The sequence below is a fragment of the Anolis carolinensis genome, chromosome 3, assembly GCF_035594765.1.
Source record: "Anolis carolinensis isolate JA03-04 chromosome 3, rAnoCar3.1.pri, whole genome shotgun sequence".
Lineage (NCBI taxonomy): Eukaryota > Metazoa > Chordata > Lepidosauria > Squamata > Dactyloidae > Anolis > Anolis carolinensis.
This window is the reverse complement of record NC_085843.1, coordinates 138,768,620-138,794,993: the sequence shown is the minus strand read 5'-3', so window position 1 is coordinate 138,794,993 and position 26,374 is coordinate 138,768,620. Positions and strand designations below refer to the sequence as shown.

At 38.2% G+C, this 26,374-nt stretch overlaps 1 protein-coding gene across 2 annotated transcripts in view; it reads left to right on the top strand.

Moving 5' to 3' along the window:
• uggt2 (UDP-glucose glycoprotein glucosyltransferase 2) overlaps window positions 1–26,374 on the top strand; it is a 105,235-nt gene that overhangs the window by 35,236 nt on the left and 43,625 nt on the right. For both annotated transcript variants that reach the window (XM_062975521.1, XM_062975522.1), the window contains exons 11-17: window positions 9,767–9,858; window positions 10,225–10,375; window positions 14,278–14,397; window positions 18,080–18,165; window positions 20,797–20,932; window positions 23,471–23,602; window positions 24,914–25,075. In XM_062975521.1, coding sequence (XP_062831591.1) covers window positions 9,767–9,858; window positions 10,225–10,375; window positions 14,278–14,397; window positions 18,080–18,165; window positions 20,797–20,932; window positions 23,471–23,602; window positions 24,914–25,075 — 879 coding nt within the window. The remainder of the gene's footprint in view (window positions 1–9,766; window positions 9,859–10,224; window positions 10,376–14,277; window positions 14,398–18,079; window positions 18,166–20,796; window positions 20,933–23,470; window positions 23,603–24,913; window positions 25,076–26,374) is intronic.

Sequence of the window (26,374 nt, the reverse complement as noted above, 5' to 3'; positions counted from 1 at the left end):
ACTGGAATATGTGGCACTACTCAGTTCAGAGCAGATATTTTGGGATTTTCTGCCTTGATATTCTGGGTTATATGGCTGTGTGGAAGGGCCCATAGATGCTTTCAGGACTTTTCAATTCAGATTTAAACAGGGCAGCAGACCAAGAGATGTTGTAATCAAGTTTTCTAAGAAAAGCAAATGAGATGCCACCTGGGCTGCTGTGAAGAATATAAGTTCTGCAATATATCAAGGTGATTTTGCGGGCTTCTTTCAGGATATCAGGCTTATTACTTTTCAAAAATATAAAGCTTTCTAAAAGCATACAAAGATTTTGTGAGAAAAGAGTCTCAAACTATTGGGGCTTTTCAACAAAGTTAATACTTCAGTATGAAGGCAAATGTACAGTTTTAAATAACCCTGCTGAAGCCTGTACCTTTCTCATTAAAAAACCACCTTGCCTCATCAACTGACTTGCTGGAAGATAATACAGTGGAAGAAGAATCTCTTAGAAATCTTGCTGTACCTGACCCACAAGCCTGAAACACCCCAGCAGCAAATCTCAGAAGAAATTACTTTAAAGCTGTCAAGTTGTTACGCCTATAGAATCATTAAAGCAATATTGTTATGTGAGATGTTAGAATTTTTTCCCTTTTACAGGCACTTTTACTACCCAGGTGTTAATGGAGAAAAGGACGATGAATTACCCGTCAAACTCTTTGTCCTCATTTAGCATTGCATTAACCGCATGCAGTTTGCCTCAAGGCAGCCTTTCTCTTTTCATGTGAAAACTTAGAGGAGTTTTTGCTATGGACTTCTCCCCAGCTTTAGAATGGGGCTTATTTATTTTATTTCTCAGCTTTATTTACACTACTTATTTGAAGTACAGGCACTCTCCAAGTTACAAACAAGATAGGTTCTGTAGATTTGTTCTTAAATTGAATTTGTAAGTCAGAACAGGTACATTTTTAAGTGTACCTCCAGCCAATATATATATATATTTAAACTTTGGATAGTATAGAAAAGGGTTAACTCCCATGTGGTGTTCGTTTTGTCTCTGTGTCCCTGTTCAGAAGATTTCACTTCACTTTCTGTCCCTGTGATAATTGGATTTTGAAAAAATTGGCTTATTGTGTGGAAACAAGGATTGGTGATAAAGTTTCAGTAGAGCCCCCTTTCCCCATGACTTTTTCAGGAGCAAATTTCCCTTGCTAGGGGTAGATTTCTCTCATTTTCTGTTGTTTCACCGTCATTCTTCAATAGTCTTTTGTCAGATAACTCGACGGAAACTGTCTGTATTTGAAAATTAAAGTGCATTTGGAGATCCTACACTTGTTCTTACAACAAGAATTCAAATATTGTTTGTATTTGCGGTGAGGATAATGAACATTACTTTGCTTAATGTTAATGGGCTTGTCAAGCTAGAAAACCATTGAGGGTGAGCCTCCAAATCTATGTATGCTCCAAGAGACTTACCATATTGGTGGATGACGTATGATTTGGAGAATTGCTGAGAGCACAAAGTTCTAAAAAGGCACTGATTGCTTATTGGAATGACCGAAAGTGGCACTTTGATAGACTCAAAGGCCTGTTATATCTTTTGTTATTTCAGAGAGGATCTGAGTTGGACCAGACCTTTTCCTAATGCTGATGATCCTTTCATACAGTAATGTCTAACCACAGCTTTTAACTCATTCTATGCTATGCCAATGCCAATATCAGGAAGCAAATTTGTAGGTGAAAGTTCTGAGATTATTGAGCACATTTTATCTTTAGAAATTGTGATTTGCAAAAGGAAATTGGGTAAAGTCCATGAAAATGATTTTGGATAGTTATTACCTAAATGTTAAGCAAGTTCAGACATACATAATCTGGGACTTCTATTATATGGCCAAAACTTTCACATAAAAGAGCAGAGCTACAAGGTTTTGAGGTTTATACAATTTCACCATTGCACTAGAGCTCTGAAACACATTTTCTCCACAAACCACACTCTGTCGAGGTAATCCAGTCAGTAGAAGATTATTCAAAGAAAAGTATAAAGAGAATCAAAGGTCAAAAGGTTATTTCCAAGATAGCTGAAAGTCCAAAATCCCTTCAAATACAGTCCCCAGAGTCAATCCACAAATATATCTATAAACCAGATAGCATGAATCCAAGGTAGGCAACCTATGCTACACATGAGCTAGGAGCAAGAACAGACTTAGAAACTTGAGTACATGAATTCAAAGAACATACGCCCAAAAACCGAGAGCTGTTCACCTGAATACAATGTTGCTCTCACAAAGGATCATACCAGCAGGAACCACTTTAAAAGGCCTCAATCCCTCCCATAACATCATTTCTTACACATGTGCTTTTCCTCTCCTTATCTCTAATTCTCTGAGGAAAGCGAGTCTGTCTTCGTTGCATTCTCTGTCTCTGCAATTCCAAGTGTCTTGACCTAGACAAAAATTTGCCTCCCACATTTCTCTCAGCCTGCACTTCTGGCAGGTTCTCATGAGAACTGGTATCACTTTCTCCAGTCTCGTGGAAACTGTCAGGAGATTTCAAAACACCTCTCTCTAGGCCACTTCTATCCTCCTCTGGGTCCTCTGGATCTATCCCAGCACCCCCTTCCTCATCTTCAGATCACTCAGAATCTGACCAGGCTACAAGATTCACATGGTTTATAATTTATCAAAATGTTCATGAATTTGGAAATAAGAACTAAATTACTTACTATATTCAGGGGGGAAATTAATGCACTTTATCCTCAATTAAACAGCTAGTGGTGAAGTGACCTCTTACACTGACAAAATTGGGGGTCTGAATACCTTAAAGGTACTAGATCTTGCCTGATCTAGGAAGCTAAGCAGAGTCCATCCTGGTTAGCACTTGAATGTGGGACCATTAACAAATCCCATGTGCTGTAGACTGTATTTCAGATGAAGAAACTGGCAAAACACCTCTCGAGTATTTCTTGCTTAAGAAAACCCTATGAAATTCACGAAGTTGCCATAAACTGACATATGGCCTGAAGGCACATACACACACAAACTAATGAAATTAATGATGTGTTTCAACAGTTCTTTAAATCTATTTATTGTTCTTCAAACCCAGATGAACGATCACTTCATCAAATCTTAAATAGAGCTAAACTTCCTAAATGATCTCAAAACACAAAGAGCAAATTAACAAAATGAGTTACATCTGACCATTAAGAAAATTAAGTTAAATAAATCATCAGGGTTGGGTGGGTTTAATGGATTATTTTACAAATTGTTTGGAATTTATTGCCTTCCCGTTTGGTTAACTTTATTTAATTCAATTCTTCCTAGTAACCTTACCCCAGATACTTGGAAACTGACAAGAATAATTTTACTGCCTAAACCTGGTTACGACTTAGGCTGGATTTACACTGCCTTATAACTCAAGATCTGATCCCAGATTATCTACTTTGAATAGTTTAGAAATGGGGGCGGTGGGGGTGGGGTCAGTGTGAGATACGGTCCCAAAATGTGTGAATAGTAACAATCATCCTCTTAATTTGTTTGAAGATGATGTTGCTCTCTCAAGGGACAATTACACTGCAGAATTAATGCAGTTTGTGATCACTTGAGCTGTCATGGCTCGATGCTGTGGAATTATGGGATTTCTAGTTTGGTGAGGTATCATCACTGTTTCATAGAGGAATGACTTAATAATAATAGTAATAATAATAATAATAATAATAATAATAACCACAACAACAATTTGTATTCCGCCCTATCTCCCCGAGGGGACTCAGGGTGGATTGCAATATTGCGGATTGCCTTTCAGTATTACAACTCCCATGATTCCATAGCACTGAGCCACAGCAGTTAAAGTGATCTCAAACTGCATTAATATCTATAAGGTATTTTCACTGTAGGAGAGGCATTTGATTAAGGCTGGAATTCTAATTTTAGTTATAGGAGGGAAGTCCAAGGGAATTGAGTGAGGTGTATTATTTATAAGGAAAGATGCTTCGAATCTTGTAGTTTTGTACTATGGATGCTTCAAAGCATTAATGAACTCTATGCCCATGGAAATCTTTATTGAACAGCATGTTTTTCATGTTTTTCTGACACTTTACATAGTCAATCTAAAACAAATATTTTTCAAAGCCCTGAAGCTAGATTTTTCTTTGAGCTATTTGATCTTTGTAATGGGCATCTCAGGGTGAATTCCTATTCAAGTCTTCTTCCTTTTCTTCATCTTCCTGCAGATTGCTCATTTTTATTAGACTGCAGCAACTGCACAAACACACCATAAAATAGTATCAAATACTGCTAGTTAAATAGCTCTTAAAATAGACCTGGATGTATTTTTATGTAATTTGCCCTTTTTTTGGAAGCAGAAGAAGTGTGAGCCTTTCACTCAACTGTCACATCCAAGTTAACATCTATATTTTCCTTGCATTGCATTACAAAAATGCGTACCTCTCAGCACCTTTTATATTTTTAATTTGTACCTGCTATTTAAAACCTGCTATGTTGAAAAGAACTTCTGAAACATAAGGTCATTATACATAGTGAAAGCTGTTCGTAAATTAAACTTGTAATATTGTCTCTGGGGACAGTATGAAAAGATGGTTTGGATGCCCACAAATACAATAGAGCAAAAAACCCCGGTCTCTCTTCGTTGTCTGAATATAAATTTGGCAGCTATTCAGATGTCAGTGGTGCACCAGAATAAAATTGTCATGCACATTTTTGAGCTACAGGATATTCGTCTAACAGCAGGAGAGGCACAATTTCATGCTGTGCAGAACTGAAAGATTCCCTTCTAAGATAATGAAAGTTGAATAGAAAATGCAATACAAGAAAGAAGCTAAAGGCTATTAAAGATTGAAAAGTATATGGTGATTAGATGAAGTCAGGATAGTGTTCAAGTACGTGTTCTTATAGAAGGTTGCAGGTGTTTAAACCCAATAACTCTTCAAGTTACAGGCGTCACTGTAGAATGCTTGCTTTTGTTTTTACTATAGGTTTGTTGGGTAACTTGAACCTGTAGCATTTGCAAAAGCCACAGTGGAAGGACGTGCTCATTGGAGGAATCCTGTTATGTTCAGAGCATGATTGTCTTTGATCGTGTGTGCCGAGTGTGCAAGTTACCCTGCCTGATGTTGAAAGATGCCTTTTCCACAAACAACCTGATTACCTTTAGATTTACAGGAGTTTTTGAGTAAAGGATACTCTGGTCTGAAAGCAACAATAATATCTGGCTTTTAACCAGATAAATTCAAACAATGAAATAATATGAAAATGAACAAAATGAACCAGTATTTTAAAAACTCTGAAAATAAAGTAAATAAAGAGCAACACTCAAAAAACGGGAATTCCAAACAGGCAACAATCAAGACCAGCTAACACCTCCCAACAAAGGATGCCCCTAGGCAGGAAGCAGCCAGCATTTGAAGTTGCAAGGCCATTCAATGCTAATCAAGGTGGCCAATTGCAACATTCACACTTGCCTCCAACAGACAAGAGTTCTTTCTCCCACCCTAGACATTGCACAGATATATGAACCTCACTTGCCTAGTTTCCAAAAGACCTCACAATCTCTGATGATGCCTGCCATAGATGTGGGTGAAACGTTAGGAAAGAATGCTTCTGGAACATTGCCATGCAGCCCGGAAAACTCACAGCAACCTTATGAAATACTGTGATATCAATTTTAATGAACTGTTTTAGAAACTGAGTGTAAAAAATGCAGTGCCTCAAAAATGTGAAGCAGTCTTCCCCAACCTGGTCCTCTCTGAATGTGTTCACACACACTGTTTATAATGCTGATTGTGTATGATAGGAATTATCACCCAAAACATCTGGAGGATGTTTGATTTGGGAAGGCTAAGCGGAAGGAATAGCATGTGAAGACCAACTGTATCTGCATTAAATTCTCTACAATGGAAAATGTCACAGTAGTTTAAATGGTTGCTGTAAGATAAAACTGTGTGTTGGAATGTCTATAGCAAAGCTTCTTAAACTGAGTTGCAACCCCATTTGGGGTCTCCTAATCTGAGGGTCACCAAAAATTGTGGGAGCCCCCAGATGGTGTAGTGGACTAAGTGACTTGAAGGTTGGGTTGCTGACCTGAAAGCTGCCAGGTTCGAATCCCACCCAGGGAGAGAGTGGATGAGTTCCCTCTATCAGCTCCAGCTCCATGCGGGGACATGAGAGAAGCCTCCCACAAGGATGGAAAAACATCAAAAACATCTGGGCGTCCCCTGGGCAACGTCCTTTCAGACGGCCAATTCTCTCACTCCAGAAGCGACTCAAGTTGCTCCTGACATGAAAAAAAAAAAACAAAAATTGTGGAGCTCACCACCTAGTGGCCGTTTTAGACATTTACATGAATATTCAATCCTTGCTGTCTAGAGCAGTGGTCCCCAAACTACGGCCCGCGGGCCACATGCGGCCCGTCGGAGCTATTTATCCGGCCCGCGGGGCAGTAGCTCCCTCCTCCTCTGCCAAGAAAGATGTGTGTGGCAAGGAGAAAGAGGAAAAAGGCCTTTCCCTTCTCCCTCGCCCCGCATGCACCTTTTCTGCTGCCGCTGCCGCCGAAGAAGGAGCACGCAGGGCGAGCGAGAAGGCAGGGAAGGTGAGTGGCTTTCTCGCCTCGCTCGCCCCGCGCGCTCCTTTCCCGCCGCTGCTGTCGAGGAAGGAGTGCACGGGGCGAGCATGGAGAGAAAGCCACTCGCCTTCCCTGCCTCCTCGCTCGCCCTGCGCGCTCCTTTCCCGCTGCCGCTGTTGCCAAGGAACATAAGCACTGGGCAAACAAGAAGAGAAAGGCACTCACCTTTCCTGCCTCCTTGCCCGCCCCGTGCGCTCCTTTCCAGCCACCGCTGCCACAGAGGAACTTAAGACCTTGCTTGAGGTACCACATTAAATGTACATTGGGGAAAATGGCACACTTCGTTTTGTATTGCACAGAATGTATCCAGTGGCAGTTTCCAAAATGAATACAGAGGCACATCTTATAGAAATAGGTTAACTGTGTTAGTAGGTGGTTGAATTATGTTGGTCAGGGATGCTTTGATTGTTTTGGTGCACAAAGGCAGAAGGGGGTTGGATTAGATGGCCCAAGGGGTCTTTTCCAACCATTTTAATTATGGTATTATTATTATTATTATTATTATTGTTGACACAAAGACAGAGTATGGCACAACAAACGAGATATATATGATGGATTATTACTATCATTGTATGACACAGCAAACAAGATAGATATGCTGGATTTCGTATCACAAAATCACAAGTCGAACACTTCCCAAGTGTCTAGGACTGTGTGATGTATTTTCGGATGATGTGTGCAGATCCCATTATTATTATTATTATTATTATTATTATTATTATTATTATTATTATTATTATTGAGTGACTATCTGTCAGGGGTGCTTTGATTATGTTTTGTTGCACAAAAGCAAAAGGGGTTTGGACTAGATGGCCCAAGGGGTCTCTTCCAACCCTCTTTATTATTTTTATGATGATGATTATTATTATTAACATTGAGGCTGTATTTGTTCCCTTTTTGTTTGTTTTTTTACTTCATAATAAGATATGTGCAGTGTGCATAGGAATTTGTTCATAGTTCAAAATAAAAAACACTATAGTTCGGCCCTTCAACGGTCTGAGGGACCGTGAATTGGCCCCCTGTTTAAAAAGTTTGGGGACCCCTGGTCTAGAGAAACAGATGTGGATTGGGGCGGGAAGCAAACTGTGTTGGATAATCCAGAACGTTGGATAAGTGAATGTTGGATAAGTGAGACGCTTCTGTACTTAACTTATAGTTCACCTCATAGCCATTATAGAGAGTGCTTATCATAGCCTTGTACTTACCACATAATTATTATAGCCTATAGTTTACGTCATAGTCTCAGCGTATCTTCATATACTTACCTATAGTACTTATCTTCAGCATAGATAGTATAGCATAGCTTTATATACTTACCCATAGCTTATGTACTTACCTATAGCTTAGATAGCATACCTCATAGTGAAGTACTTATCATATAGATATAATAGATAGTTCACCATAGCTTGTACTTACCATTATAGATAGTGCTTATAGTCATTTCGTAGCTCATATTATAGTTTCTTCATAGCTAGTACTTACCCCAAAGATACCTCAGCTTACAGTTTCCTCATAGCTTTAGGTACTTACCACCATAGCCTTGTACTTAGCTTATAGTTTATCCCATAGCCCTGTACTCACCCTATAGTCATTCCACAGCTGGTACTTACCTCACCTCACGGCCTAGTACCTACCTTACCTTATAGTTTCCTCATAGCTTGTGTGCTTACCTCACCTAGTCTTTATAGTCTTCATTCTCAATATAGTTTTATTTCTTTATAACTTCAGTGATTTTACCTCATATTATTTCTAATACAGTAAAGGTTTATTTTCTGTGTAATTAAACTCAATCTACAATCTCTGTTTTCTATTATATGTTTGACTCAACATTCAAGATTCCTGCCTAAAATTACCATTTCTTGTGTTCCAATAAACATATTTTTGGTTATCTGTAACCAGCTTCAAGAGTGTTTACTTTGGGGTTTGAGATATAATTAAAGGGTAAACCGAACGCCGCTTGGGTAGCCAGACCTAGAGAGAGCCATTTTCCCCCAGCGTGCCTTCACAACATCCATCTCATAAGTCTGCAAATTTGCTTTCATCTTTATTAAATGGTAAAGTTATATGAACACCAAATAATTGTTTTTTAAAATACATTTCTTTATGATGTAGTATCATTAACTATTTGTTGTGTGATATTATATACCTATATACCCAGGGTTGCATAAAAAATGTGGGGCAAAAAGGGATCATGAGTAGAAAAGCTTTGACCTGTAGTAGTATTAAGCTTGTCTTTTTAAATACTGTTTCATAGTACTGCCATGCAGGTAACCCTTATTTATTGAACAAACGTAGGAAAATAGTACATTTGCTTCTGGGGTTGCCCTCCTGTGTAGCCAGATAAAACATCTTGCCTCAGGCTGTATCGTGTAATGGGGATCAAAAAGAGATGAAAGCAGGAGTTGGTATTGAGTGCCACACTAAGACAGGTTGTAATGGTGCAAGCATAGTGTCCTATTTTTTTACTACTCCAGAGCTTTGCAGCCCACCATCAAAGCTGTCATTTTGGAGAATTGGTGATGTCATTGTGCCACTCCCAGTCACTTTTTGAATCTTTCTGTTTCAGAATGAGGGGCACTTCGATTGCTTTTATATCGTTTTGATGTGTGTGTCCCCCACACCATCTATTTTTGAAGCACTGAATCATTTTTCAGGTTTAAAAATAGGAGATATTGGAAGATTTGGGGGTCTGTAGGGGGCCACAACTGCCTCACTGGATGTCCCAGTAGTTCCTACCTCTGTTTTTTAGTATTGGCTGTACTGCATAGTAAGCAGAAATTGAGTTCCATTTCATATAGTAAAATGCCTTGGCTCAGCATTGGCTTTCTCAGGTGTTAAAGGATACTGATCATAATACCTGGAGTTTAAATTGTCAAGCCAATTTAAATCTCTCTATTGGCTTATTTAGTTTTTTCTTTTGAGGAGCTGTGAAGCTGCACCAAAGGATAAATGATGCTAATGAATAGTTAGCAGCAAGTTTCTTCCGTCAAAGAGAGAATATATTCCTTATGCTGAAGAATAATTAGAAGATTACATTTCATCCACCGCAAATTAATCTCATCTTTAGATAGACTTCATCATTTGGCAGATGTGGGATTCTTTTTAAAACCTCTTTGCCTGAGTAATACTAAGCTTGCAATTTTTACCTTTCTAGCATCTGCGTGAAACTCTTGAACTTCAGCCCGGTGAAGCACATTTGTTTCTAAATGGTCTTCCCATAGATCTGGATTTTCATGATCCATTTAGGTAATGTACCCATCTGACAGCTGCTTTTTTCTATTTTTTGTTTTACTCAAAAAGGGTTGTGTAACTTGATAAATAGCTTATCCAAGAAAAATTGTGATTTGTTTCTTTCTGTGATTGGCTAAGTCAATATTACAATTAAGCAGGAGGACAGAAAAATGCTCCGTAAATGCTGAGTACTTACCGTGTCAATAAATGCCTATTGTGCTGATCAATGTAGACCCTGTCTCCACAGCCAAGCTCAGTTTGATATAACTGTCCCATAAACAAACAATGGGAAGAAAACAAATTTTAACTATTCTTGGTCTGCTCAGTTTTGGGCTGTTTATTCCAGTCTCCTGCATAATATATTTGTGCTTTAATGTCCAGTATTTTAGAAACTCTGAAGCTGGAAGGGAAAGCGATGCATGGACTTCATTCCCTCGGGATTAAAGGAGAAATTCTTAGTAAACTCATGAAATTACCTGTCCGATCTAACACCGACACCTACGCAATCGACATCCGTCACTCTTCAATAGTTGTAAGTGATTATATTAATTTTTTGAATAGAGTTGGGACAAGTTTCATCTTTGTGTTGTCAAAGGCTTTCATGGCTAGAATCACTGGGTTGCTGTGAGTTTTTTGGACTGTATGGCCATGTTCCAGAAGCATTCTCTGCTGACGTTTCACCTGCATCTATGGCAGGCATCCTCAGAGGTTTTGAGGTTTGTTGGAATTTGGACAAGTGGGTTGTGTGTGTGTGTGTGTGTGTGTGTGTGTGTGTGTGTGTGTATGTGTATATGTGTGTGTGTGTATATATATATATATATATGTATATATATATATATATGGAATGTCCAAGGTGGGAGAAAGAACTCTTGTCTGCTCGAGGCAAGTGTGAATGTTGCAGTTGATCGCCTTGAATAGCATTGAATAGCCTTGCAGCGTCAAACTTCACAACCTCTGAGGATGCCTGCCATAGGTGTGGGTGAAAGGTCAGGAGAGAATGCTTTTGGAACATGGCCATACAGCCTGTAAAACTCACAGCAACCCAGTTTTTCATCCTTGGTGCTCTAAAGTAACATGGCTATCCCTGATGAGTCTGTACATGATTTAGGAGGTTTAGATTTTTACAAACAAATACCAATGGCAAATGGAAGAAAAGCAATAAACTATACCCTGTTCTCAAAGTCTTGCTAGACTGTGTCAACCACAGCAGGAATTGCAGACTCTGGTTCCTCCTCTTGGGTTTTTTATACAACTCCTGTGATTCCATAGTACTGAGCTGTGGAAGTTAAAGTGGTGCCAAACTGCATTAACTCTACAGTATAGATGCACCCTTAGAGTGCCAGTTCTTCTACAAAAGGCAAAGGAGTTATTTTGTTGGCAAAAGGATTACCCTGGGCTCAAAGCATTGCAACAAAATGGTATCTTCAGTAGAAAAATGGTTGATTGACTGAAGTATGTGGCAGGAAGAAGGGAAGACAGTGACTGCTCTGCTGGCTGTGGAGTATGAGAAATGGAAACTAACAAAACAGAACAAATCTGATAACTGTTGCTTAGGATATGATTCAGGCTTCATGCTTTCTGCCTGTTGCTTGAAGGATTTTGTTCACTCAGGAGAAATCCTTTTTATAGGTATTCCATTTTAATTATTTGTTTATTAGCTTTAATCTAAGTAGACTAATTCACAATCAAAATTATACGCATTAGGGAAAAGAAAAAATAGGAAGAAAAAAAGCAAAATAAGTGGAAAATAAATAAATAAAAAATGAAAGAAAATCATTTTTAAATTTCTAAATAAGATAGCTTTTTAATAGTTTTATAGACTCATTTGAAGCAAAAAGAATTAGAGATTTCATAATGGCCAACCAAAGTTCTGTTGGCATAGAGCTCAGGTGCAATTTGGGGGGGGGGGGGGGCAGAAACATACACTATCCCTATGTGTAGTAAAGGTATTACATTCCTGTATTTATTAACTGCAAGTTATGTTATCATGGATAAGCAATTAAAGAAGAGTTTTCATTATCAAATGATAATTTTCTTTCCTATAGTTATGGAAGAAATTGAAAGAAACAATCTCAACGGATCCGAAATTGCCCTTTATTGACAAGTATATGAATAGTGGTAGTGGTTGAGCAAATTTTAATTACTTGCTTAATGCAAAATATATTATATAGTTCCCACGAGAACTGAGCTCTCTCCTCTTTATCTGTTTAATTTGCTTTTCTTTACCCTCACTTTTTTAAAAAGGAAGCATATTATCTTGCATCCAATTAACACACATTGAGTTACTATAGATCAGTTTAACTCTTCTTTAGCAGACCTTTCCTGTCTTTTGCGTTTTATTCCATACATATGCGTTTGCTTACTGTTCTTGGCAATGTTCTTTGGTCATTCAGTATTTGGTTCTGGGAGTAATGAAATTATGTCATTCTTCTTAAGTGGTGGTAAAATGTGGACTGCTCACTGGTTCTTATAGTTTGGTCTCACTGGTTTTTATACTACCGCATATACTGAAGTATAAGCTGAGTTTTTCAGCCCTTTTTTAGGGCCGAAAAAGCCCCCATGGCTTATACTTAAGTGAGGGTCCAGGCCGGCTTATATTCAGGTCGGCTTATGCTCGAGTATATAGGTAATCAGGGTTGAATAGTCTTATCTTATTAAAGTCTTATTATTATCTTAAATTACAGTTTTATGCAAATATTCAAAAACATTTAACCTACTGATGCTTCAATTAATGTAATTTTATTGGCATCTATTTTTATTTTTATTTTTGAAATTTACCAGTAGCTGCTGCATTTCCCACCCTCGTCTTATGCTCGAGTTGATAAGTTTTCTCAGCTTTTTTGTGATAAAATTAGGTACCTTGGCTTATATTCAGGTTGGTGTATACTCGAGTATATACAGTATGTTGTGGAGGGTCCTGGAGTGAGAATATATCAATATTCTCATTAAAGAACCCCTGTTATAACACCATGACACTTCAGGGCCTCCCACAATATAGTATGAAAATCAGTGTAGAGTATTCTTCAACATAAACAACAACTACCATACAACCCCTCCCATCATTAGCCAGCTGGTCTTAGTATATAGTAAAAATGAATATGTCTGAATTAAATTTGATGCTTCACCTCATCCGATGCACTACAGAATGGGAGTGAACTTTTGAGCCTGAGTTTTGAGCAAACGGGAAGCAAGAGCAGGTTAGGATCTGGAAACTCGGTATCTTCTTCTGACCCTTGAAGTGTAAACTATGATGTGAGTTCTTAACTGGGGTTGTCACAGATCATACTAAGCCTGAAGGAAACTGGTTCTTTCAGTTCACAGGGTTAATCATGTGGAATAATACCTCTGGTAACTGCCTGGGTGAAACAGATGGGAACCTAAGCATAGGGGCTGGAATTCTTTGTCATACGTGATGTCTCCTGGCAGTGGGATCCAGTGTAAATAAAGCATAGTCTGTTGTAAAGAATGGATCCTCAGTCTAACACATTGCTTCATAAACAGTGGGCCCCGACCCCAAATGGGGTCCCTTAGCTCAATGTTGGGGTTCCAAAATATTTGAATGCCACCTAGTGGCTGTTTTAGATATTTACACAAATCTTTTGGACAGTGTTTACAGTGGACTCTGCAGAAGATGTTTCATCCAGCCCTAGTTCTGAAGTCTTTTGGTAACAGTAGGAGCCATGTATTAGCAGAGGCACAATAATTACCTCACTTTTATTCATGTTGATGGTTTCATCTGTGCTGACTGGACTTTTTTTTATTTCCATACAGTAGCAAAACCAAAGCACTTTCTTACAGTTCAGGTGTTCGTATAAAACTCAGGATGTTTTAGCTTATTTTATAAGGTGGTGGGATCAAAATACATGTCATATAAAATTATTTTCTGAGTAAATTGTACTTTTAATATACCAAATACAATGTTTTATTCCAATCTACTGTATACACAATACATTTTAAGTTCTTAAAGTAATAGAGTGGTTTTCAGTTTTTAAAGGGTGACAGTATTTCATTTTCCCATTTTACATAAAAATCCTGGGCTCCTTGCCCACCAAAATCTTGGAAAATCTGGGTTTTGCATGCCTTCAATATTTTCAGAACTTTTACTTCTCTGTTACAGATTAAATGGTTCAACAATTGGGCTATAGACTATCATGTGATTAAGGTGTTTTCCTTAATCTTAAAGTGTTTTCCAGTTTTATATTTGGGATCCGCACAATTATTTTATGTGGTTATCACTTAAATGTTTTTTGAGGCATGTACTTACATGCTTGTGGAACCATGGCTAAGGGAACAAAGATCCCCTAAATGCTCTTAAGATATTAACCTTACATCCTCATCATGTCTCGAGTGTTATGGTGAATTGTTTGACTGCACTGTGCATGTTTGATTTTTTCATGATTGCCAAAGACCACAGTCACTATTGTATTTTTATAGTGGATCAACAACATAGAAAAGGATCAGATGTATAACAAATGGCCTTCAAGTTTTCAAGAGCTTCTTAAGCCAGCATATGCAGGAATGATGCGGCAGATTCGACGCAATTTGTACAATTTGGTATGTACTGAGTTAATGCATTATTGAACAAAGAGCCTATAGCTGGTTTGGGAAAGGCACACAGGAAAGGGGCCAGCAGTGGGGAGAGGGGATCCCTTTCCCTTTCCCAGTTAGGCTAAAATCCACCATTCCACTAATGGAAGTCCACAGTTGAACTGCACCGATAAGAGTTTTATGTCTTAGAAGTCAGTCTTCCCATGACTGCTTGTTCCTCAAGAGTGGAAGCTCTTTTAAGAGGCTTAATGCATGGTTCTCATTCCTCCTAGACTGCTCTTGTTCTCGTACATTGCCACCTTCATCATTCCTTGTGGGAATTTCCAGTTTAAAATGTGAGAAATGTGTGGAAGCAGCATCTCTGCCACAATATATGGATACACCTTGACATAGAAAATCTAGGGGTACTTCTGATATGAGTTAACGCATAAATTCACATATTAATCTACAAGTTTAATAATGCCTTCAGCATGCTAGTGCCACTTCTACTTGGTGAAATCATTTAATTAGAAATATAACCAAGGGAGACCATAAGTTCCATCTACACTGTAGAATTAATGCATTTTAACACCACCTTGCCAAGATTAATGGAATCCAAAGAGGGTGCCCCACTTAACTTCAATTCTCATTTTTCCATAGCATTGAACCATGGCAGTTAAAGTGGTGTCGAACTGCATTAATTCTACAGTGTAGATTCACCCATAATGAAAACTAGATCACTTCTTATTGTAGAAGGTGTTGCCATTTTAATAGTTAATGTAAATTAAAATTTCTGGTCTCAATGAAGGACATCACAATGCATTTCTCTCCATAGGCCTCATCCTGTGGAGTAGGGACAGCCTCCTACGTCATTGTTTGATTGCTGCTAATCTAGAGAATGTAGTTGTGTGAAGACAAACACTAATAGCTTTTGCTTGGGCTACAACAAAGTTCAAACTCTCCCCACTAGCTCATTAAAGAAAGGAAACAAACTTGTTGGCTTTTAAACAATGAAGCAGATTTTATCCTTTCATTAAATAACAGCCTTTTCTTTTGGCTTGTGATTAAATTTTCAATGTACGCACGTTTTGCCACCTGAGATTGTCTCCGTGCTTGTCTGAAAGTACATCCATACAGAAAGCTTTTCATACAGCTCATTTAAAAGCATTTATGTGACCCAGGGTATTTCCTTCCACTGTAATAAGCCTTTTCCTTGCCACTATTTTCTTTAGTTGATTGAAGCAGCCTGTAGCCCTTTGAGAGAGCCAGTCTGTGGTGGCTTTGTCAGTACACGCCTTGGCCAAATGAATGAATACAGTTATCAGAATTCATCCCAAGTTTCTGTAATACTTGGCTTTGTGGGTTTGGGCATAAGATGAAAAGTTTCTGTCTTAAAATAGTCAGCAAAAATGAAAATAATATATATAGCATTCAGCAGTAGTCATTTTTCCAGAGTTAAAAAACCAGGCAAACTATGGTTATCATAATATATTTTAAATATTGTTTCCTCTCTAGTTCCCCTCTGCATAAAATTGCAATTAATCAGTGGTTTGCTTCAGAGAGTGATAAACTGACATGGGTTGGGGTGCTTCTGAACAAAACTAGAATGACATTTTTTACCATTTGTCATCTACCACTGAAACTTTTACTACAAACACATATATTCCAGAGTTGAGTTAAAACTTGTGAATAGGCTTCTTTATTGTTTTCCTTAGATATTACTAGAAACATGGGAGAGTCGTCATTCTTTCTGATAGGATGTGAACTAGTTCTACTGAAGTGGTAAATCTGTGTCTAGGCTGTCAGTTCTGGTTACAGAAGATGGTTCATCTAACAGAAATTCAGCTCAGTACAAGAAGCACCTCTCTACCTAGAATCTAAAAATGTCAGGTGATCAGCTGGATTCAAACTACTTTTTCATGTCAAGAATTCCTTGTACAGAGTATATTTGGGAGGTGGAAATTCAGTCATATTCTTCACTTCCATGAGAATAATTTCATTTAAACATTCATAAGACGACTCATAGTAAAAAACGGGGGTGAGACAACAGGTAGCAAGAGGACATTTACCCCTAGGAAGGGAAATTATTTCTCAAAGAGTTATCATGGGGAAAAAGTGTCTCCACCGAAGCTTTCGCACCAATACTTGTTTCCACATAACCCAGCAGTTTCAAGATCCAGTTGTCACAGGGACATAAAGTGTGGTGAAATATTCTGAACATGGGCACAGACAGAAAATCATATGTTAAAGGGGTGTTAAACCCTTTAACATATACTACCTCTTCCCCTTTCGATATGCGGGAAAAACAGTTTTGACTGGAGTTAGCTGTTCCAACTTACATACAAATTGAAGTTTACAACAAATCTAGAGAAGCTATCTTGTTCATAACTCGAAAACTGCCTGTATGAAAAAATACTACAGGATTGTAATAAAAAAGGAGCCGTGGTGGTGCAATGGGCTAAACCCTTATGCCGGCTGAACTGCTGACCTGAAGGTTGGGTTGCAGATCTGCGAGATGGGGTGAGCTCCTATCTGTCAGCTCTAGCTTGTGGGACATGAGAGAAGCCTCCCAGCTAACACATCTTGGAGTCCCCTGGGCAACATCTCCATAGACGGCCAATTCTCTCAAACCAGAAGCGACTAGCAGTATGTTCTCAGGTAGCTTCTGACACAATAAAAATAATAAAAATAAAAAATAAAAAATTGAATACAAAGTCTCTTTAAAATCAATTAAAATAGAATTCAATGGATCTATACAAAGTATTTTCACAGCCAAAGCAGCATGATCAATCAAGCAAGCCAGTAATTTTAAAAAATCAATTCGGTTTTTAAGTCTGTCACAACTGACAGCAAATGCAGAACTGTTGGGAAAGAAGAGCTTGGGGCTGCTGTTAAGAAAGCCGTATTCCTAAGTATTTTCCAATCGAATGGATCTTTCAGAACATATATAGAACATAGATGGGCACTATATGCAAGTTCCACATATAGTTTTCATGGTGTCAGATTCTATGGAAAACCTTTTTTTCTAGACAAAAAGGTTACAGAGTAGTAAGTTGTCTCCTCATGAACCTGCTTTTCAAAAATGAAGATAGACTTCCAGCCATTTCCAGTCCCTCTCTCCCATTTTGGCAGTCTGAGTACCTTCTGGAAAGTCTTAAGTCAGTAGTTGCTGGTGGCTCCCATGTCAATAAGGCATTGAGTCCATGCCACGTTTTGGCTAGCTTTCAAAGGGGCTCTCCAATGAGCTAGAATTATTTAAGGCTAGAGTTCAGCACTTTGGAGAGCTTCTTTAAAGCCTGAAATCAAAATCTAAAGTGGTTTCTACCACTGATCCCAAGGGTGGAAGGTTTGCCCCACACTCCCCACAGTTGCATGCAGCAAATATAGAACCCTTGAAGCTGTTACTAAGATATTCAAGCAGTTCTTCAGAAAACATCTATCAAACTGTAGGTTTTAAATGCCCAAAGACAAAGTTGTATTTTGATTCAGGCCTAGAACTACACTGGAAAACTGTACACTTGATATAGGTGTGATCTAATGGCTTGTGAAGATCTGGACTCAAATGGCTAGATCTGCATTACCTGAGGTTTCTCTTGCACTTTTGTGCTCCTTTGCAGTGGAGGGTGGATGTTATATTTGCCTCGAGGACAAAAGAGAAACTGTACAAATAATAATGTTGGACCTGTGATGGCTCTTCCTCTTCTGTTAGGTCCTCTTTCTTGATCCTGTCCAGGAAGAGGCAGCTGACTTTATGAAACTTGTTGAAGTAATCTACAGTCAAAGAGTACCTCTAAGGTAAGTTGAAACTGGGATGTTCATATGAGATGTGTTGTCAAAGGCTTTCATGGCTGGAATCATTTAGTTACTGTGAGTTTTCCGGACTGCATGGCCATGTTCCAGAAGCATTATCTCCTGAGATGTTAATAGTCCCAAAGCTAAGGTAAAAAGACTGTGTAATTCGGACAGTTTCATGCTTGAGACTTTCCCAACATAGGTGTAGATTGACGTGGAAGGGAAAACTAGAGTTGTGGGAAATAAAATCTAAACTGAATATCCTTTGATTGTACCTTCTCCCTGAGTGTAAAGTTTGTAAAATAAAGCCTGGGATGTGTTATCTGATTTATAGTCATGCTTACTTTGTTGTGCATTGTTGGGAAATTCAGTTGATTAAGCTGAACTGGAAAAGAATTGTCCATTGGTGATATTATTCACTCGTATTGAATATTTGCTTCCCTAACCTAGAGCTTGGATGTTACAAGGTTACTCCATAATGCATAACAATGAGAGTATACATTACTAAAGTTATATTACAAAAGTATTGTAACAAATATGACCAATGTAAGGTGTATGTACGGGTACGTATGTGTAAGTAAAGAGTAACATTTTCTAGTTATTTAAAAAGTGACCTTTGAAGGGCATTTTTGAAGCATTTTCACTGCAATTTTATTCAAATTGTATGCCATTCTGTTATCATTTCTAAAGCTTTCAAACAAATAGAGTTATGAGCGATGGAGCAATAAAAGTAATTGCATGCATTCACCCAAAATACTGACGATTGTGCTCCATTTCTGGTTTTGTCTTCCATAGCAATCTGCATCATGGTTGTGAAAGTGTCAAGTGTGAGACAGTTCATATTTAACTATTACCTCTAGAATTAAGAGGGTTTTAATGGTAACAAATTGCTGGCAAGGCACAGGAAGTAACCTAGCAAATTACTTTATGAAATTCACCTTCAGTGGTCTGGTGGAGCTTGAGGCTCATTCACATTACAGAATTATAGTACTATTATCTCACTTTAACTGCCATTGTTCTATCCTGTGGGAGCCTGGGATTGGGAATTGAGGGACGGGCATTTAGAATTTGCAGCCACAGAATGCCTTCCGGTGTCTCTCTAAACTCCAGGATTTTGAGGGAACCATGGCACTCAGAACAGAATATTTATGTAACATGAATGTGGTTTCGATAACTAAATAAAGGTCTTGATGATGGAGGATACATTTAGAAGACTGCTAGGCTAGATGGTGGGTCTACATGTATAAGTGGTAGAACTTGGAAAAATTATTTTATGGAACACAGCTCTGACACACCCCCAATGGATGTAGTACTTTAAATTGTTTTATATTGTTGCACTTTATATTGTATTTATTTATTTTAAATGCAAATGGCTATGGTCTTGAACTGTTACTACAGTAAGTAAATGCTGGCTAGGAGCAAATTTATTTTAATAAAAACATAGAACAAGGAACATTGAAGAGACATTGCATGCTCAAGATTCATTCAAAACTATGAATAATAATAATAATAATAATAATAATAATAATAATAATAATAATATGAAGATGATGATGTTGCCCACCTTTCCTTATGCTTGAGGCAGGGCACAACTCAATTAAAATATATAATCATAATAAAATACACTCAGTAAAAATATTAAAACATATTTCTATAAATACACATATAAAACACCAACAACAAAGATGAAAACACAATATACATAGAATAAATACTACATAACACGATTTTTGTTCCCTGGAAATGTCATTTCCTAACTGGTTCTATCATAAAAACTCAGAACAAGTTTATTAAACTGCAAAAACCTTGTCTTTGTGGGTCATCCTACAGCACATGAATATCTCATGGAGTCTCAACCAATTTGGCAAAGTTTGTAGCAGCAACAAAAATAAATTTTCTAGAGTTTAACAACTACTTTCAAAATAAATACCACACAATTAAACAGGAAATAACACTTTCAAACCAGGAACAGAAAAAAAAATTCAAATTTTGTTACATCGTGTTAAAAACTGAGTCCAACCTTGATAGAGAAGAGTCATTACACGAGGGTATAGGTTGCTTAAAAACATTTGCAGTTTGGATTGCATACAAAACTGAGTGCTGAGCTGAAAAAAACAGACAAGTAGTCAAAGTACAGCATACCTGTTCAAAGGTAGGAATCTCAAGCCATGGTAGTGTGTTGTCTGAATTATAGTTCTTGTATGGAATGAGCAGAACTAAGGCTATCCTGCCCTACTTTGTACTTCTATAAGAAGTAGGGCTCCACAGGCCATAAAAGTATGAGTCAGAACTTAGAAAAGTTACTATTTTTTCAGGTGGCAGCTCCCAGAACCCTCATAGGCAGCCTGGCCATGATCGCTAGAAGCTTCTTGGAGTCATGATCCAAAATCATGAGTTTCCCCAAGCTCTTCTAACAATATATAAGTTTGTAATGTTTAAAATAATGATGTACATCATGATGCAATCAGCTCATTTTAATATTTTGAATATTGCCAGTTGATTCTTGATCTTGGGATATTTGTCACATCAGATATATTTAAATGTGTTGATTAAGTTGGCATGCTTTGATCTGTTTTTGATGTGTTCTTATAAACTTTGTTGTTTCTTACCATATTTTTTACTTTCCCTGCACAGAATTGGATTTGTTTTCGTTTTAAATACTGATGAAGCGGTTGATGGAAATGTTGATGCGGGAGTAGCTTTATGGAGAGCTTTTAACTACGTAGCAGATGAAATGGATATCCCTGAAGCTTTTGCCGCCATAATAAATGTTAGTGCTTATAAACAGATACAAATAATGCTTTACTCAAGGCTGCCCTTCCTTTCCTGCTGGTACACAGTAGCCACAGGAGAGTACCTCTTGAAACAAAAAGGAACATATAGTGATACATTTATTTTTAAATTCCTGTTTTTCTATTAATTTCTGCTGTCATCATAACTGCTGCTTTATAGATTGTTTTGAGAACAAAGGGGCGCATAGCAAGTGTTATACTGCATGTGTGTAGACGCACACCCAACTCCTCTTCCCTCAAATGTATTTGCCTTACTTAATGGGCTACAGACACTTTCCCTAATTTAGGATGCCTCTGAATTACATTATGGCTTAGTTAATTGAGAGATAAGAAAATGGAAGGTAACTTAAAATAAATGGAGCAAGCAGGTGAAGGCAAAAGAAATCAAAAGCATCACTAACTTGGTTGCTGAAGGACTGTGTGTGTATGTGTATTAAAATTTCCTTTCTGAACCCAAGAATTATGAAGGTTGTAAAGCATGACACTAAATTTCACGTAGGCAATGATACTAGTAATTGCTGGGAAAGAGAATAAAACTACAAATCCCTTGGATTTCGGAGTTATAATTTAAAGTGTAACTTGCCTACATTCTGCTTTTGACTTGTTCACCAATTTGGGGCACTTCATGTTTGGAACAAAAAACAGCCAAAGATTAAGGAAATTGATTTAACAAAACAGCAGCAGCAGCAGCAGCAGCAGCAGCAGCAGCAGCAACAACAACAACAACAACAACAACAACAACAACAACAACAACAACTGTTTTCGGCCAAATGGCAGGAAGAATAAAATATATTTTTCAGACCCATTGGTCCAATGCAGGAGCAACAGAATAAAATAATGATAGATTGTTAAATTAAATTCTTCAATTTTATTTAGTTTTATTCCTAAGACCAGTAGGATTGCATGCTTCACAGACTTTGTTGCAGAGATCATTGCAGGGTTGTAATCCACAAATAGAAATCTGCTAGTATTAGAAGTTCCCCAGTTTCTAACCTAGCTTTAATGGTGGTGAATTTATAATTGAGAGATGTTATGCCTCCTTACTTAGAATCATAGAGTCATAGATTTGGAAGAAACCTCATGAGCCATCCAGTTAGCAGAAAATCTCATTCAAAGCACCTCCCACAGATGACCACCCAGCCTCTGCTTAAAAGCCTCCAAAGAAGGAGCCTCCACCACAGTCCAGGGCAAAGAGTTCCACTGCTGAACAGCTCTCACAGTTAGGAAATTCTTCCTAATATTCAGGTAGAATCTCCTTTCCTGTAGTTTGAAGCCATTATTCCGCGTTCTAGTCTCCAAGGAAGCAGAAAACAAGCTTGCTCCCTCTTCCCTATGACTTCCCCTCACATATTTATACAAAGCTATCATGTCTCCTCTCAGTCTTCTCTTCTGCAGGCTAAATATACCCAGCTCTTTAAGCCGCTCCTCATAGGGCTTGTTCTCCAGACCCTTGATCTTTTGAGTGACCCTCCTCTGGACACCTTCCAGCTTGTCAACATCTCCCTTCAGTTGTGGTAACCAAGGCAGAATAAAGGGGTAGCATGACTTCCCTTTGGGGTTGAGAAAGGCGGGCTATAAATAAATAAAAATATAGACATTATACTCCTATTTATGCAGCCCAAAATCCCATTGGCTTTTTTTCGCCGCCGCATCACATTGTTGGCTCATGTTTAACTTGTTGTCCACGAGGACTCCAAGATCTTTTTTACACATATTTCTATCGAGCCAGGCGTACCTCATTCTGTATCTGTGCATTTCATTTTTTCTGCCTAAGTGGAGTATCTTACATTTGTCACTGTTGAACTTCATTTTGTTAGTTCTTCCCCATCATCTCTAATCTGTTAAGGTCATTTTGAATTCTGCTTCTTACAGATTAGAGAGATTGGCCAAAACTAATAAAAGGAAGTTCAACAGTGACAAATGCAAGATACTTCACTTAGGCAGAAAGAAATCAAATTGAACTTGTTTTAATCTAAATAGCTGTGCTAGAGATTTCTAACATGGCTACATATTTAACAATTCACTTGTTATGTTGATCTTCTAGAACAAAATAGATTTATGAGATAGCTTTATTGTATAAATATTTCCCTTAGTTGCTTGATTCACTTCATGGCTAAGTACAGAAAGTGCCCAAGATTGTTGGACACAATTCTACAAAAAACAAATGTAAATTTTATTCTTTTTTCAGTGTCTCTCCCCCCCCTCCCACCAACACACACACGTACACACACACACACACACACACACACACTCTTAATGCAGGGAGCTGAATGTGATGGATGAATGGAAGAGGGAGAGTTCATAGAAGTTTAATTGGTTTAAGGTATTAAAGCATACCATCTCTTGCTTAGTGCTCAAAACTGAGTAATAAAATAAACTGGATGGGTCTGTGATTGGGTGACAGAAGCCTTTAAAATCCACTTTCAGTGGAGTAATAAAAAATTAATATAATATGAATACATCAGTTGAATGTGTTATCTCATTTCTTTACCTCTCTGTCTCCCTCTTTTAATTAGATGTACCATGAAATAAAGGATGGAGGTGTACTTTCTGTGGAGCACGTGAAGCATGTTCTTCGAAGCGGGTTTCCTCATGCTGACATGCAAGAAATCCTGGGCATCCACTCTGAATATGATGAGAAGAGAAAGGTGAAAAGAGTAGATCAGTAGAAAATCTGAGAAAAATGATTCCTGGTTGCTGTGGGGGTTTTTAAATAGAGAATCCACAGATCCATTTAATAGAGAACCCACATATCCATTGGCAGTGTCGCATTCAGTGTTTGTTCAGCATTCAGAATGGCATTTCAGAAGGCAGGTGTCCTAATCCCCGATGCCAGTAACGTGTAGCACAAATCTTCTTCTGTCTTGACTTGAGAGCTCCCTCCCAGAGAAATTAGGCTGTGCCATCATTGCTAGACTTCTAGTGAGTGCTCAAACCGTATTATTCCATTTGGCCTTTGGCTTTTAAAACTGACCTTTAAAGATTGTTCTGCTATACATGGTGGCACAGTGTGTTAAAGCGCTGAGCTGCTGAACTTACGGACCAAAAGGTGCCAGGTTCAAATCCCAGGAGCGGAATGAGCGCCCGCTGTTAGCCCCAGCTCCTGCCAACCTAGCAGTTCGAAAACATGCCAATATGAGTACCGCTCCGGCGGGAAGGTAACGGCGCTCCATGCAGTCATGCCAGCCACATGACCTTGGAGGTATCTAAGGACAACGCTGGCTCTTCGGCTTAGAAATGGAGATGAGCACCAACCCCCAGAGTCGGTCACGACTGGACTTAACGTTAGGGGAAAACCTTTACCTACATTATTTTGGGAATTTTGTGGCAGGCAAGTGCTTGAAAATGTGTCTAAAATAATAAAATACATAGATTGCATTGCATTAAAATCATCTTCAGTCACTTAAATGTAAATTCACTCTAATGCATGCACTTGTTAGTATACTTCAGAATATATTTGGCAGGTAATATTCTGTACAGTTAAATTTGTCTGACAAGATTTTCCATAGACTGATAGGCTGTTTTTCCACCATACACTGTCATTACACGTATCCATGTCTTCAGACCTATTTCTCTAGAGGTTTTTAAAATGGATAGATATCTATCAGGAGTGTTTTAATTGTGTTTTCCTATATGGTAGAATGGGGTTGGACTGGATGGCCCTTGTGTTCTCTTCCAACACTATGGTTCTGTCACCTAAACTGCAACATTGTGGATTTTTGAATTGTTTTTCCCCTATATTATTTCATGTTTTCACCTGACAATGAATAGCATTTGTTTTTGCTTTCCTGAATGTCTTTCTGGGAAGTTGTAAAGGCATAACAAATCCACTTGTCTCCTCTGTTCCTGACCCCCGCTCCACGCAGGGATGTTTGCGTTCATTGTCTCTTGATATCTCATCACTTCTTTCTAGCAGTCAGTTCCATTCTGTGTAACGGTGACATCTCTGATCTGTCCAGGCAGGAGCAGTGTTTTATAAGAAGACTGGCCTGGGTCCATTGCCCCAAGCTCTCTTTAATGGTGTGCCCTTTAACAGAAAAGAGATGAATGTTGCAGAGCTAGAGACCTCTCTCCTGAAGATAGAGGATGCCACAGAGTCCTTCCAGCGGGCAGTGTTCATGGTATGCTTAGCATTTCTGTTTTTTTCTCTCCCAAGAACATGCACTGGAATCATGTCCAGCACCTTGCTTCAGTGGTGCTTATATTCTACATCTTTCATAATGAGATGGCTTGGAATTAATGTGCTGAAAATCTAAATGGCATCATTATTTTAATTTGCAGTCATGATTTTAAAACTTAATATATAACAATTATCCATGCTTTAGAATTTAACTAAGCTCTTGTTAATCTTCAAGCGATGGTACAAAGATTGATATGGGTAAGACAGCATGGGCTGGATAAGAAATGTCTCTTTCTGCATTATCTTTTACCTGAGAAGAAGGATAACTGTTAAATCTAAAAAATTTGAAAGATGATATACAAGGACATTGGTGTTCTGATTAACATAATGTATCATATTTGCTATAATGTAATGTGCACCTTTTTTGGCCAAATTATGTCTTGAAAATCAAGGTGCGCATTAGATTTGATGGCACATTAGATTCCATTGCAAACTTGAAAAACACAAATGATCACGAGAGCAGTGCTGAAGATTATGTGTTCATCTTTCAACTTAATCAAAACACCAAAGAATAGGATATACACTTGACATTTTACAATAAAAAATAAAATATTTATTTGATTAAAATCTGTTGTTAATGTCTGTATATTGTGCCTGTTTTTGTTTTCACTTGTTTCTTCAAGAGTTGCATGTTTTAGTTTTGCTTTCGTTAGTGTATTTCCAAATGTTTGTCAAAGGATATTTGGATGTTTTTGTTTTGTAAAATTGAATTTGTAATAAAAACTCGTTGTAAAGAGTGCACATCATTTCACCAGCAATTTTTTTTTGGCTTCAAGGTTTTGAAAATTAAGATGCGATGGCACACTAGATTCACGTAAATAGAGTATGTTAATAAGGTTAATTCTTGAACGTAGGCAGCTTGGAGAACTGGCAGGTTGCAAGAAGGAGGCCTAAATCCTCAAGCAGAAAATCCATCAAACCGTTGGGCAGGCAATTGAGTAGCAGCCAGGGGTGACAATTAAATAAAAGCTATTGCTCACAAGCCTTTACAGCCCACCAGTTCAGGAGTGCCAATGATGGAGACTCCCTGCTATCCTCAGCATAATCATAATCTGGGAAACTCGCCAGCTAGCGGTTCTAGGCAGCTTATCGATCGCGTTGGTGGAGATCATAGACCTGGAGGGTACCTCTGCTATCCTTGACAGCTCCTGACAGTATGAATGTATAGAGTTTCAGATGAGAGTGAGAACTGTATTTAATCTCAAAGTATCAAGCGGTTTAGAAATTGGATCGCACTTTC